Source organism: Protopterus annectens, chromosome 11.part0, assembly GCF_019279795.1.
Source record: "Protopterus annectens isolate FY-2018-M chromosome 11.part0, PAN1.0, whole genome shotgun sequence".
NCBI classification, from domain to species: Eukaryota; Metazoa; Chordata; order Ceratodontiformes; family Protopteridae; genus Protopterus; species Protopterus annectens.
In genome coordinates, this window is record NC_056745.1 from 1,181,843,224 (window position 1) to 1,181,857,685 (window position 14,462).

General features: G+C 37.6%; 1 protein-coding gene and 1 long non-coding RNA gene across 2 annotated transcripts in view; one reads left to right on the forward strand and one right to left on the reverse strand.

Moving 5' to 3' along the window:
* Positions 1-2,412: 2,412 nt before the first annotated feature.
* Positions 2,413-10,795, reverse strand: LOC122815769. Its single transcript, XR_006366994.1, has 2 exons — positions 10,655-10,795; positions 2,413-3,048 (listed from the first exon to the last, which is right to left on the reverse strand). It is a non-coding gene; the product is annotated as an uncharacterized LOC122815769 (long non-coding RNA).
* Positions 10,796-10,866: 71 nt separating this feature from the next.
* Positions 10,867-14,462, forward strand: part of NAMPT (nicotinamide phosphoribosyltransferase) — a gene marked incomplete in the record, with an annotated part of 586,193 nt that continues 582,597 nt past the window's right edge. Inside the window, 1 exon segment of the mRNA XM_044088535.1 lies at positions 10,867-11,014. Within this exon segment, the coding sequence (XP_043944470.1) occupies positions 10,964-11,014 (51 nt within the window).

The following is a 14,462-nucleotide window of genomic DNA, read 5'->3' on the forward strand; positions in this document are numbered from 1 at the left end:
ATGGCAGAATGCTACTCAGGGCTAGGGTCATACCTGCCTGGGCTACAAGATTGGAGAGCTCTTCCATGTCTCTTTTCATGTAGTCCAGGGAGGTACATCTCAGGTTATTCACACCATCATGGACGATGACAGAGTCATATTTGTACTTGTTGTGGAGTGACCTGAGTGCGTGGGTTATGTGGTGGATTCTGGCACCCGACAGACAGCTGACTGTAACCTTCTCCTTGTTTAGCCTGGTGAGTGGGACATCAGCGTGCCCGACTATAGAGTCACCTATGACTAGTGTGTTGGGTACGTTGTTTTGCCTTATTGGCTGTGGTTGAGTGGCACACTGAGTCTGTGGGCTATGTGTCATTTGAGTTGTGTTGGGGGATGGAGGTTGCTTGCATTTCTGCTTTGGAGGTCTCTGTTGCTTAGACAGATTATTATTGAGAGCCTCCGCGAATGTTTTTGTGTTACTATGTGTGGATTTTGGTGGTGTAGATTTAGTGAGACTATGTGATGAGTGTGGTGTGGTGCAAAGGTTTACCTTTGCCTCATGGCTGTCAAGTTCAGTGTTGGTTGGAGAGAGCTTTACCTCCAGTTTGGCTAGATAAGTGCATCTCTCACATGCTGCAATGTTGGGTAGTAGGAGGAGAGGGTTGTCTGAGTACATGAGGCAATTTCTACATTGCTGTGACTGATCAATTTAATCCCTCTGTAGTTACTACAGCTCTGCACATCATCCTTATTCTTAAAAATCGGTACCGAAGCACTTTCTCCATTCCTCAGGCATCCTCTCACTTTCCAAGATTTCATTAAACAATCTGGTTAAAAACTCCACTGCCATTTCACCTAAACACCTCCATGCTTCCACAGGTATGTCATCTGTACCACCAGCCTTTCCATTCTTCATCCTCTTCATAGCTATCCTTACTTCCTCCTTGCTAATCCATTGCACTTCATGATTCACTATCCCCAGATCATCTAACCTTCTCTCCCTCTTTCTCTTCATTCATCAATCCCTCAAAGTACTCTTTCCATCTGCTCAACACACTCTCCTCACTTGTGAGTATGTTTCCCTCATTATCCTTTATCACCTTTTCCTGCTGCACATCTTTCCTAGCTCGGTCCCTCTGTCTAGACAATCGGTACAGGTCCTTTTCTCACTCCTTAGTGTCCAGCCTTTCATACAACTCTTCATATGCCTTATCCTTAGCCTTCGCCACCTCTCTCTTTGCCATGCACCTCATCTCATTATACTCTTGTCTACTTTCCTCATCTCTCTGACAATCCCACTTCTTCTTTGCCAACCTCTTTCTCTGTATACTCTCGTGTACTTCCTCATTCCACCACCATGTCTCCTTGTCGTCCTTCCTCTGCCCAGATGTCATACCAAGCACCTTTCTAGCAGTCTCCCTTACTAACTCTGCTGTAGTTACCCAGCTATTTGGTAACTCTTCACTGCTACCCAGTGCCTGTCTTAACTCTTCCCTGAACTCCACCTCACAATTTTCCTTTTTCAGTTTCCACCATTTGATCCTTGGTGCTGCAATTACCATAAACTGTATTAACTTGTGTCTGTAAATATTCAGCTAGATTTGTTACTAATAATCCTATTTACCTTTTTAATTTCTATGTGCTGTAATAGATGCCTGCCTTTTAAATACCCTGTAAATACTTATGTACTGTAACAGTAGATATACATTTACTAAAACCTATGCTTTCTGTAGTTTTATTTTTTTTTTTTTTTATTTATTTAACATTTGTTGACCGGGAATGTCCGACTAGGTTCCACAGAGCCTGCTTTCAGCGGAGGCCCGGGGAGAAACGCTCCAGATGCATGTCTTTGGAATGTGGGAGGAAACCGGAGTACCCGGAGGAAACCCACACGAACACAGGGAGAACATGCAAACTCCACACAGAAGGCACCCCAGCTGAGAATCGAACCGGAGAACCTCTTGCTGTGAGGCGACAACGTTAACCGCTGCACCACTGTGCCGCCCATATAGTTGATTTATACTTTTGCATACCTTGTCAGTGTATTTTTTTAACTTTTCGTCTAATGTATAATAATTATTATGTAGGGTGTACTGTATTCTGTAAATTAGTTAAATTAAGGCTAGCCTGTTATGTCTTAAGTATATTAAATAACTATTACTACTTATTCTTTAGATAACGTATCTTAATAAATATGTTCAAAATAATTCTATTTACCCTTAAAACTAATGACTGAATAATGTGAAGTGTGATGTAATTGCATGTTGTAAATGGTCTAGTAATGCTGTTAGAAATGTGCAACTGAGTATGAATGTTATATTATGAAATCTCTGACAGAAATATACTATACTGAACTCATAACTGAATATGAATGTCATATTCTGAAACTTGACTGAAATTTGCATAATGCTGTTAAAAAAATGTACAACTGACTAATAATAATATTTTTTTTAATCTGAAATGTACTGTACTGAATTCATTATATTCTGAACCTTGACTGAAATTTACATTAAAGTGATATATATTTATACTGACCATATTAAATAACTGTGCATAAATGTCATATTCTGGAAACTAAACAAATACTATATGAATATATTTTCTGGTAGTGTTACCTGAACACAGATAAAAACAACCTGAAATCTGCTAATATTATATTCTGGAGACTAAACTATTAGTAAAGGAATACCTTTTTTTCCTGTCAGTATTATCTATACACAGATAAAAGCATAAACTGTAAACTAGTACTGCTATACAATTGTCTGAGAACATTAAAACATTTGTATGCTTGCTTTATCTTTAATATACATAGATACACATCTGTTATATACACATTTTAACTTTAAACATTTTAGATAACAAACACATTGTCCCAGTCAATGATGAGGTTTTGGAAGGTCGTCCCTAGAGTCCTTTAATGAGTTGGAATGCTGGATACACTTATAGCCTTCTAAACCTCCCCTTTCCCATCTCTTGTGCAAGGCTGAATGGCTGATATATTTTCTTGACTGTATTTGAACGTGCATTCTGGAAAATCAGTCTGGAAATTACTGTCTTTTGTAGCAATATCTGTAGAGCACAAAAAACAGTATCAGGTCCTTAAAATAATATTTGAGGCTGTAACAATTATAAACTGATAGCATTGCTTGTTGCCCTGACTTTATTTAATTTTTTTGCGATAAATAAACATATGCTGCTAACTTTTGTAAGACTATAAACAAACTGATAATATACTATAGTGAACTAGACCAATGTTACTAATAAATACATTCTTGCAAGTCTGTAAGTGAACTGATAATGTCATCATCATCAGTCCCCTTTCTCCCATTTTGTCTACATGGGGTTGGGGTTGAACTGATAATGTATTACAGTGAAATGGAAAGGCATTAACTTTATTATTAAATCAAACAGAAACATCAGTGGCATTTTTCCTGTCATAACCCGAAATAAAACTAAAGTAGTAATCTGACACTGTATCAATATTATAGCATGTTTTGCATTTCTGCACCTCTATAAAATTGATCTTAACTGTTGAACTTCTTATGTTTACTCTATGACCCTTAGGTTGTAATTCTTCAGTTTGCAAGTCTTTGCCCACTGTCTTAACACAGCCATTCCTTTAGCTGACATCATTTAATTCTGTTTTGTTTGTACTAATGAATGCTGTAAGGATTTATCATTACGGTCTACAATTTTCTTGGATAAATAGTAAGAACGGTTACTGCATAAAACTGCCACTAATAATATTAAACTGACCTTTAGCATACAGTACTGTTTTTAATTCAGCTCACCAAGCTGGTCTGTAATCTGGTAACTCAGTTACATAAGTCAGTGCCTGTGATTTGCTTGGTAAACTGCAATTTTTACATGCAACATATACAATCTTGAACCGTTTACAAATACACCTGTAATACTAGAGTTGGTCTGATCTGATTCTTAAACTTTACTTGTTTATCCTTTATACAAGTATGTGAAGTTTCTTCATTTAGTATACACATTTATTACTAGAGATGAAGTGATCCGTTTCTGGAACTTTACTTGCCTGCCTTTATAGAAGTATAAAATGAGAGTTGAACCTGTGGCTTTAATGACATAATATTTATGATGCACTGTTTTCTTGCATGCGATCAGAATGTTTGACTGCGCTATCACTTTTAAAACGTAGCACTGCCTTTAAATTTTACATTATGTAAACTAGCAAAACATTAGTATATGTGAATGATTTTTTGTGTCTGTATCAAGATATTATTTATGCATTGCAACATGTCATTATCATAATTCAAAAGTCTTAATGTGTACTAAACAATGACATAAAAAATGAATTCCCCAGATCCATAACTGTACACCTGTTATTATTATGTGAATTAACTTGACTGTCATTTCTGGTATACCCTACACAACATGTGTTTCCAGAATGGTAAATGCGTACAGTTACCTTTTTTCCTTACTAGCCAGTCCCAGTATGTCATTTTGAGAAAAAGATCAGCTGTGGCCACTGAACTGGAATGTATTTTATCTTTAACTCATAAATCTGCATGTTTCTTTCATAAACAATTCTTCAAATTCTGTACATTTGCGCAATCTACTGCATAAAAAAATTTTCAAGTGTCATCTGTGTGCACTACTGTACATTCTATAGCATTTTTATTTTTCCATAAAATTTTGTTACTGAAGTATTAAACAACATGGAACTCTGATGACATGTCCATACCTAGTATGGGGCTGTTATACCTAGAACTGTTAACTGCTGTAATCTTTGACCCTTTAAATCCTGACAAAACTACAGGTGTCTTCTAGTAGAACTTGGTGTGTTTGTATTAAATCAGTACAATATTCTATAGATTTTTTTCTGTAAACAATGAAATATTGTCATTTCTTTCAACCTTAAACAATGACAGACAAATAATCTGGTTTTGATGCTGGACTGCCACATCCTTAATATATAAGCTGAAAATCCTTTTTATAGAACTAGCAACTAGCACTACCTTGAGCTTTGGAATGCGTTTCCCTGAAACGATAATCCTAAAACTTCACAGGGGTGGTGGAGGACTCGGCAAACCTACATACAACTGTGCTGTCCAACGAAATGCTAGAATGCATCACAAACACATATCATCCAGCTGTTTCTATGTGACTTTGTAATTATTTAAAACATGAAGCAAATGCCTGTTGGTTAATCGGAGAAATGCATAACAATAATCGGCCAAATGTGTCAGTTCATCAAAGTAGCAACGCAATAATTCTAATCCTGCTTCTCGGATCTCGGTTTATTTTCACCTAATGTATTATGTCTGACCACACCTCTCAACTTCATAGCCCAAAAAATCCAGACAAAGCCTGATAGAATATGTAGACAAAGGCCAAAATTATGGTCAGATTTTAAAAATTGTGCTTATAAACTGAAAAAGTTGCTAGAATAACAGGATGTCTTAGCGTGCAAGGCTATGAAGTCTGAAACATAAATTTATTTATTTATTTATTTTACATTTGCTGACCGGGCTAGTCTAGCTGGATATATTTCCATTTTCAGTAGAGGCCCGGGGAGAAAAGCTCCAACATTAATAGTTAGATCATTACTTAAAATACAGCAACAAGGATGGTAAACATAGTTGAAACATCGTAAATGAAAGTAGTTCAAATAAGCATACAAAAATCAGTAATAATAAAAAAAAGTGATCAAAAAAGATATTTACACTAGTATAGAAATCATTAAGAATGGTGAGATGAATTCTATTACACAATAAAAGTGACATAGTGTTATTATGTACTAGGTTATACTAACAATAAGCAGGATGAATCTACCAAATTGTTTCATTGTGGTCAACAGTTCAGTTCTTCATCATAGAAATTAAAGAAATATGTGTGAAAAATTGGTAGGGTGTAGAAGTAACCTTAGTAGAGGGAAAGGTTAGTCAGGTTTACAACATGGACATAACCAGTGAGTTTTAAAGTATGTTTTTAGTCTTTGTTTAAAGAGCGGCAAAGAAGAAAGTGTTGTTAGTTCATTTGGAAGGAGGTTCCAGTCTTTTCCCACTGTGTTAGAAAACAGGGAATCTCCAGCCAAGTTATTAGTTTTGGTTATACTAGCTAGAAGCTTGTTAGAGGAGTGCAGTGAGTTTAGGTTTTTATAAGGGATTATGAGATTGGACAGTATAGGAGTGCTATTAGGTTGATAAAATATCTTGTGGGTCATGGTTAGTTGGGAGATTTTCAGAAGGTTTTGAAGTTCAAGCCAGCCCAGCTGCTTTAGATTTAGACAGTGGTGAGTTTGAAAGGGGTTACCAGTGGCAAATCTGGAGATGCTGTTATAGGCATGCTGTAGTTTGACAAGGTTATTCTTTTTGAGGTTGGTGTATATGGGAGAGGCATAAAGAAGAGTAGAAATTAAATGGGAATGTGCAATTTTGGTTTTAGCTGTTGGAGTTAAGAAAGTTTTGATTCGATATAAGGAGCCAATTTTCCTGTTGACATTTCTAATGGTGTTATTTATGTGACTATCAAATGTAAGGTTGTTATCAATAGTAATTCCTAACAGTTTAGTTGTAGAGTCAGGGTGTATGATTGTGCTATTATTGGAAATGACAGAGAAATCAATTGGGGTAGACTTATTAGAGGGTGTAAAGAGAAGGAGCTTGTTTTTTTCGCATTAAGAAGGAGACAATGTTTTGTGAACCATGTTTCTACTGTGTTAAATACATTCTGAGTCAGGGAATGTAGTGCAGATGGTGAGGTTGCTGAGCAAATTAATGTTGAATCATCTGCATATTGAATGCAGGTGGCCTGTGGGATTGCTACATGCAGGTCGTTAATAAAAAGAGAAAAAAGAAGTGGGCCTAGAATGGAGCCCTGAGGGACTCCCAGTGTAACAGGTAGAAGGGATGATATATTATTTGCCCAGAGAACTGCTTGTTGTTTATTGGTTAGGTAGGACCTGAACCATTTAATAGCTAAAGAGTCAAGAGAGAAGGATTCAAGAATGTTGATCAGAAGTGCATGGTTAACCATGTCGAAAGCTTTGGAGAGGTCAATAAAGAGTGCAGATGAGAGGTTGTTGTTATTACGATTTCTATTTATAACATCTGCAAAGGATAACAGAGTGGTTGTGGTACTATGCGATGGCCTAAAACCATGCTGACATTTAGCTATTATGTTACTTTGTGTTAAATGGTTTAAAAGTTGATGATGAATGCATTTTTCCATGATTTTTGCTAAGGGTGATAAGAGTGCTATTGGTTGATAGTTTGAGTAGTCATTTGAGTTGCCACCTTTGTGAAGGGGAATGATATGGGAGATTTTCCAGATGTTTGGAATGTAACCTTCCTTAATGGTTCTGTTTATGAGGATGGATATAGGATAGGAAATTACTTTGGCTGCTTTTTGGAGGTATTCAGAAGGTAACTGGTCAGCAGAAGGGGTACAAGGCCTAAGTTTTTGGATGAGTTTGTAGATGAAAGTGGTAGATATTGGTTGAATAGAGAATACTGGTAGAGTACTAGGTATGGACGTGGCAAGGTTTAAGCTGTCTAGAGTAAGTTGGCTAGCTAGTGTTTGTATGGTTTCTGTAAAGAAGGAGTTGAAGGCATTGGCTGTTTGGTGGGGGGTGTTAGGGTCTGCCTGAAGCGGGATAGGTGTATGGGAGTGCCCTGGGGAAAGGAGTTTATATACACTAGACCAAAACTTCTGGGGGTTATTTTGGTAATTTTGCTGTATTTTACAGTAGTAGTTCTTTTTGTCTGTGAGTATTGCCTTTTTTGTAGTATTTCTCAGTTGCTTAAAAAGTTGTTGATCAGAAATATTTTTGTTAGCTCTCCACTTTGCCCAGATTTTATTTCTAAGTAAGATCTTTTGTTTGGTTTCATTAGTAAGCCAGGGGGCTGGTTTGGCTTTCATTCTAATGGTCCTTTTGGGTGCATGCCTGTCAATGATAGATAGGAAATTGGAGTTTAGTCAACAGCTTCCTGAAGTGGTAGAGTTTTTAGAGGGTTCCAGTTACAAGCACTTAGTTCATTTTGGAATAATGTTGGGTTGAAGTGTTTATTGGTACGTATGTTTCTATAGATGGGGGGATTAGAGATATCATTTTTATGCCTAAGGATATAGGTTAAAGTATGATCGCTAACATCATCTGGTAGAGTTCCTGTGTTGTAAGTTTGTTTTTGTCTATTTATAAGAATCCAGTCTAGGATGCTCTCTTTTTTATTTGGTTTGTTGATTCTGGTAGAGGTTATGATAGTTTGACTGAATCCATGAAGGTTGATATGGGAGGAGGGATTATCAGCTTTGACAGTTTTCCAATCAGTATTAAAATCACCAAGTATAATAGTTTCTTGGGGGTATGTAGAGGACACCCAGCTTAGGATGTTTTCTATGGTGCTAATATTATTACCAGGTGGAAGGTAGATGCAGATAATATATAAAGATTTGTTATGGTTTATTTGAAATTTAGTGACAAGTACTTCAGCTTTACTATCTTGTGGTGGGTCAAATGGTAAGGTGGAGATTTGAAGTCCCTCTTTGAATAAGACTGCAACTCCACCACCCTTACTTTTTATATGGTCTAGTCTTAGTATATTGTATCCTTGGGGAATGATTTCATTGTCTTTGGTCTTTGGCTTTAACCATGTTTCTGTTAGACAGAGGATGTCAAAGCTATGGGTATATAGAAGGGCATGAAGTTGGGTTACATTGTTATTAACACTTCGGATATTTAGATGTCCTATTAACCCAGCCCAAACTCCCGAACTCTTTGCTATCAGGGTAGGTGGATTTGTATGGCCAGGGTTGGGGTGTATATCACCATCTTTTAAGGTAGGCTTACAAAGTCTTGATGTGGGGTTATTAATAATGATTGTTAGATATTTCACTCTTGTTATAGTAGCTGTATGGTATTTAATGTGGGAGAGTCTATGGTATTTAGGTAGTAGGTAGCTGGAAGTTGAGGTAATGTTAAGTTTACTTTTAGGGAAGACAGAATTGTGAATTGTTGTCTGTTTATGGGAGTAGTTAAAGTGGTTATAGTATGTTTTTTCAAATGAAGTAAGTATGTAGGCATAGGTCAGGATAGTTGAAATTATGCTTAAGAGTACGGTTTTAGTAAATTTTGATTTTACAGTTAGAGTCATTTTTTGGAGATTTAATGTAAGAGGTTCTAGGAAATTGAGTAGAATGTAACAAGCAAGGGGAATAATGAAAGAGAACAGAGTAAAGGGGAAGGTGACAAAGATAGTGGTTAAGGAAGAAGGGTGTGGTGAGTTACTATAGAGACAGTTTATGGAGGTAGTGGAATAACAGGATGGGTGTGGAAGTATTAGTAAATTGATTGCTGAGTGTGATTTGTGGGATGAGGGAGGGGGTGTGGTAAGTGAGGTATAAGGTTAAGGGCACTGGGGTTGGGTGGGGATTGGGGGGTAGGGTAGGGGAGCAGAATGAGCCCGCAGGGCAAACGGAGCGGGTTACAGCTAGCTAGAGGCAATCAGTCATACAGTACAACTATGTTCTACAAGCTTAGGGAAGGTAAAAATATTTTCTAGAGTTGTGTAGTAAAAGGCAATAGAGTGGTATGCTTAAAGAAAGGATGTAAAAGGGGAAGGAAAGATAACAGATATAACTAAATAAAGGTAACTGGATTTCCAAGTGAAATAAGGAAGTGTAGGACAGGCGTATTAAAGATAGAAAATAAGGGTTTGGGTGTAGGTATAATAAGCACAGAGAAAGGTCCCTCTTTCCTATTCTTTCCAGAGGTTCAGTTATGATACTAACAGTACATAAAGGTTGGTGGTTTATCCTTCCGACTGTGGGGGGTAATTACTTCCAGTAAGGGTATTTGCAGGGTAGACAGAGGAAGGCTGCTCCACAGGGTTACAGAAGTTTGTCTGGCAGGTAAGAAGCAGCTTTACATGCTTAGAGTTCTGCTGCCCTCTAGTGGAGGAGGAAGGGAGTTACATTTCATCTACAGAGGAGGTAGAAAGAAGAAAACAGGTGAGAAAGTTGTTGAATGCCTGGGGTGGGTCCTCGGGTGTGCTGGCCCTTACAATAGGTTCTACTGTAACAATCACAAAGTTTAGTTTAATACCTATTGGAACAGTAGCTTATCTCATATAAGGCTAGAGAGCAGAGCCTTAAAAATATGTAGGGATTCTTATAGGGTAGGTCCTTCCGTTCTTGAAAGATCTTCTTCTGCCTTGTTTTGTTGGGGTAGGGCGGACAGCCTGTATCACAGACACAAGCCTAAAAGCTATTGGAGCAGTAGCTTATCTCTTATACTATAAAAGGCGAGCAGAGCCTTAAAAATATGTAGGGATTCTTATAGGGTAGGCCCTTCTGTTCCTGAAAGATTTTCTTCTGCCTTGTTATGTTGGGATAGGGTGGACAGCCTGTATCACAGGCACAAGCCTAAAAGGGATGTATATCATTACTTAGAGACTTCAGTCCTCCTCAGATCATCCTATTGATTTGCCAGGAATTCAAAAATTTTATGAGGTACAGAACAAAAATATGAACAGCTTAAAGGTACTATACTACACCCAATAATCTCAACTGCGAAGCGCAAACAACGCAACGTTCTGCGGTTTAAATTTTACGGATCCCTGCATTTTCCAGTAATACTTACAACAAATGAGAGAACTCTCACAACATATGACAGCTGATGGACCAATTTTACAAAGTAAAGGGTTACCAGCATTTTCTCTTACACCGTCCTTGCTCATCTAGTTTAATTTGGAGATCCCCTCCGTACCGCGTCATTCCTTCTCAAGCCTGTTTGTGTTTCCTGACACACTGTAACTGTTCGGATTCGGACGTGAGAACACATTTTCAGAGGTTGGAAAAGTGACGTATCTCTACTGACGTTAGAACACTACCCCGTTCAAGACGTCATCACGCTCCGCCCTCTTTGAATGACGTACAGTAACAACCACTGGTATGGAATGAGCTTCTTCATTCAGGAAACACTTGCTGACTGTTGTGACGGGGAGTGCATACAAAGATGGAGCAGCAGGAGTGCTTCAATGTTATGTTAGCTACCGACTCATACAAGGTAAGCAATATAGGGGTGAGCTGTAGGGTTCTTGTGCACGCTTTCACATCTCTTTGCTAGAGGCTGGACGATCTAGGCAGAGGAGAGAAAGGTTGTCTGTATCCTGTGGTCCTCAGCACCTCATGCTGACCCTCTGCCCTACACGGGCCCAGCCCCCCCCCCTCCCTCCCCATCCCTGTAAAAGGCAGTGTTGTCAGGTATTGCGCACAGCATGATGAAGAGAATAGAAGCTTTTATTTCTTCTATTGGATGATTGGGCCCAGAATGAGAGCCGTACAATAGAAAGGAGTTAACGTGCTACTCCTCTACTTAACGTACAAAAAGCTTGTGACAGCTTTCAGTGAAGGTCGGAAAACAAGTAAGGTTCTCATCTGCGTTGTCCAAGTTTGACAGTCTCTGGTACTGGTGGCTATACAATAAACATAAAAAGATGCTTTCACAAGACGTGAATTATGGTAACACTATGGATGCATTATTTCTTTTGCCGTGCAGTGAGTTCACGAAATGGATGCGGTCGATCTAAGAAAGGATGCAGGATTCGAACACCCTGAGTTTTAAAAGGCAACTTTGTTTTGTGCATTGGGTTGGCTGCGTAGTTAGAAACGTTTTGGGATACGTCTGTGCTGGTAAAGACCTAGAAACCCAAATCATAGCAGTGGGCATTGATTTCAAGCAATGTTCTGAAACCCTGAGATTGACGTGTCTGACCTTCAGTTTCGTATTAATGTAAAATGTTCTCCTTTCCTCTGAATGGCATGTGACGGCACCTATTGAAAGTGAAACTTAAGTTAGGTTTCAGTTACTGTAGAACTGGTGATAGACAGCCCCACCCCTTTAGGGCACGGTTCTCAGCTTCGTACCTCAAAATCTGACACACGGAGGTAGTAATCAGGGATATTGGTACTGTTTACGTAGTCAGCTGATCAACTAAAAAGATTTGCATCACTTCTATTACTGAGCTATGCAGTTTTACTTACTTAAATCATAACTGTACTGTTGCACTGTGCAACAGTACAGTTATGATTTAAGTAGCACACATTTAGCTACTTGCAAACGAGGGAAAATAAGAGAAGTTGAGAGGTGTGTTTCCCGTTTTACTGTATTTCTGAGTTATTATTTTACATGAATTGCGCCCTAAGGTGTTTCTAGGAAGTTACTTTGTGTCCATAACCCTGTTTTGATGCATAGTATCTAATCTCTATAAACCTGTGGTAAGCGAAGGCAACAATGATTTGTCCTTGGCGGGGTTTTTTTTACATTGAAGAAGTCTTTGTGGACATCGGTAGAAAAATAGATGCATTTCTTGTGCATGGCAGCAGTGCATTTTTGGGATTAAGTACTTTGGTGTTTTACAGGTAGATAGAAGCTTAACAGAAACCATAAGCTTCTATCAGTAGTTAACATGATGTTTGATAACATGACCTGTGTAGTGTTCAGTAGATGCTTCCAGGAATGTTTTGAAGTAGTAAAACTCAGTCCTACAGTAATGATACATTATTGTACAGTGTGCCATTTGAGACCAATGCATCCTTGCCAGATTTTCCACTGGTTAAACCCTATCCCACCCCTGCCAAATATTTTCCATGTTGTACCATATAGCATTATAACATTCGCCTGTGGAACAACCTGCCACACTGTAGGCTTCTATGGGAATACCACACTTTGCCAGATATCTTGATACCAATACAAATGTGTTGATTGCTTGTACATCATATATTCAGGTAATCAGGTGTCGTACTTTTTAAGGTTACTAAAATTGCTGACTGCTTTTTGATTATTATTTGTTTACCAAGGACTTGTAATTCTACTACATTATTAGTATACTGTAGTATTTTGCTTCTGAATATTTATTATACTGCCATTGGGCTCAGTCTGTTGCATGAATGGCTATGTTCTTGGACTGATTCACTATCTTGATTAACAGTAATAGAAATTAAATCATCTCTTCAACTTTTGATGTTTGTGTAATTTTGCAATTTCACAGCCACCGATCTGAATTTTTATATTTATGCAGAGTAATGTTTAAAATGTTTGATTGTTATTAATTGTAAATATGTGTTTTATGTGGAGGTTCTCTTCCCTGGCCTCTGCTGAAAATGGAATGTGTGCCAAGTTGGACTTTCTCGGTAAACAAAAGACAATAAATAATTTAATACTTTTTTATTTTTTACATAAGGAGTTGGGTTTCTTATCAGTAAGATAGTCTGACTTTGAACCATCTGGTGTATGAGTAACTCATTATGTTAGGGTGTGCACACATATTGCATAGAAACTGACTATGTGTGAGATGAAGAGGTAATAAAACCTGTCCTACTTGGACTTAATCAGTGGTGTTGTTATAAATGACCCAGTGGAAGTGATCTGTTGATGCAGCTTTCACTGTCTTTCACTTGACAGCTCATTATTTGGGGTTACCGTATTAGTTAGTGTGTGTGTCTCTTGCATCTTGACTAAGTGGCCTCAACGTATTAATTTGGAGTATGAAAAATTATTTTATTAAGACTAATTTAATATCTTTTTATTTGTGACTGAGTGGTGACTGCAAAGGCTGTATTACATTAGTACATTTGTGTACCTACTTACTGTAGAGATTAATGTTATAGGGCCTTGCATTCATTTATTTAGTTTAGTTTTATGTATTTGTTTTAGTTGTTTACTAGAGTAGGACACTGGTCAAACCTGACTGATTTTAGGCACAGCCTGGAAGGTAACAGTACAACAGATGTATAATGCACAGTAAATAGTAACAGAAGTGGCTTAAATTTACAAGGGTAAAGTAGACGGTAACAAAAGGAGTATAATAAGGAATGAATCTGAACTGCCAAAGAAATACTGTATGAAATGGATTAAATGATTGAAATTATATACAATAGATCAAACATGTTTGAAAATATAGTCTTAACCGTGTGTACAAGATTTTACAAACCACAATGGGAGAGAGTAATTGCAAATAACTGTCAGTGAACTAAGAGAAGTAATTAGTATTAGTTAAGTGGAGTAGCGAGATAGAAGAAAGATGTGGTATTAAATTTTGTATGTGTGTGAGTGTGTAGACGTGCACATGGGGAATACATTTTCGTGATTCATGATGAGTAGTAAAGCAATGCATCACAATTTGAGTTCTGTAATTCCTCAGGAAAAGGAAAAGCTATTTCACATATTGTACAAAGCAGAAGTTTATGTGTTGCATTTCTTTGTTTTTTGTCAAGGTAAATTAATGTTTCTCGTTGACTTCAGTAGGGTACTTCATATGCTTGAGCTTCTGTAGAATGTGCTTTTTTCTTTTCATTTTATTGACCAGGCTAGCCTTACTGGCATTGTCCATTTTCATAGAGGACCTGTAAGTGTAAAAAAAAAAAAATACATTAGTTTTTCAACCACTTAAAAATATATACATAAAAAGTTCAGAGAATTAGATGGTAAAATGGTTGTGAAAGTAATAAGCAGA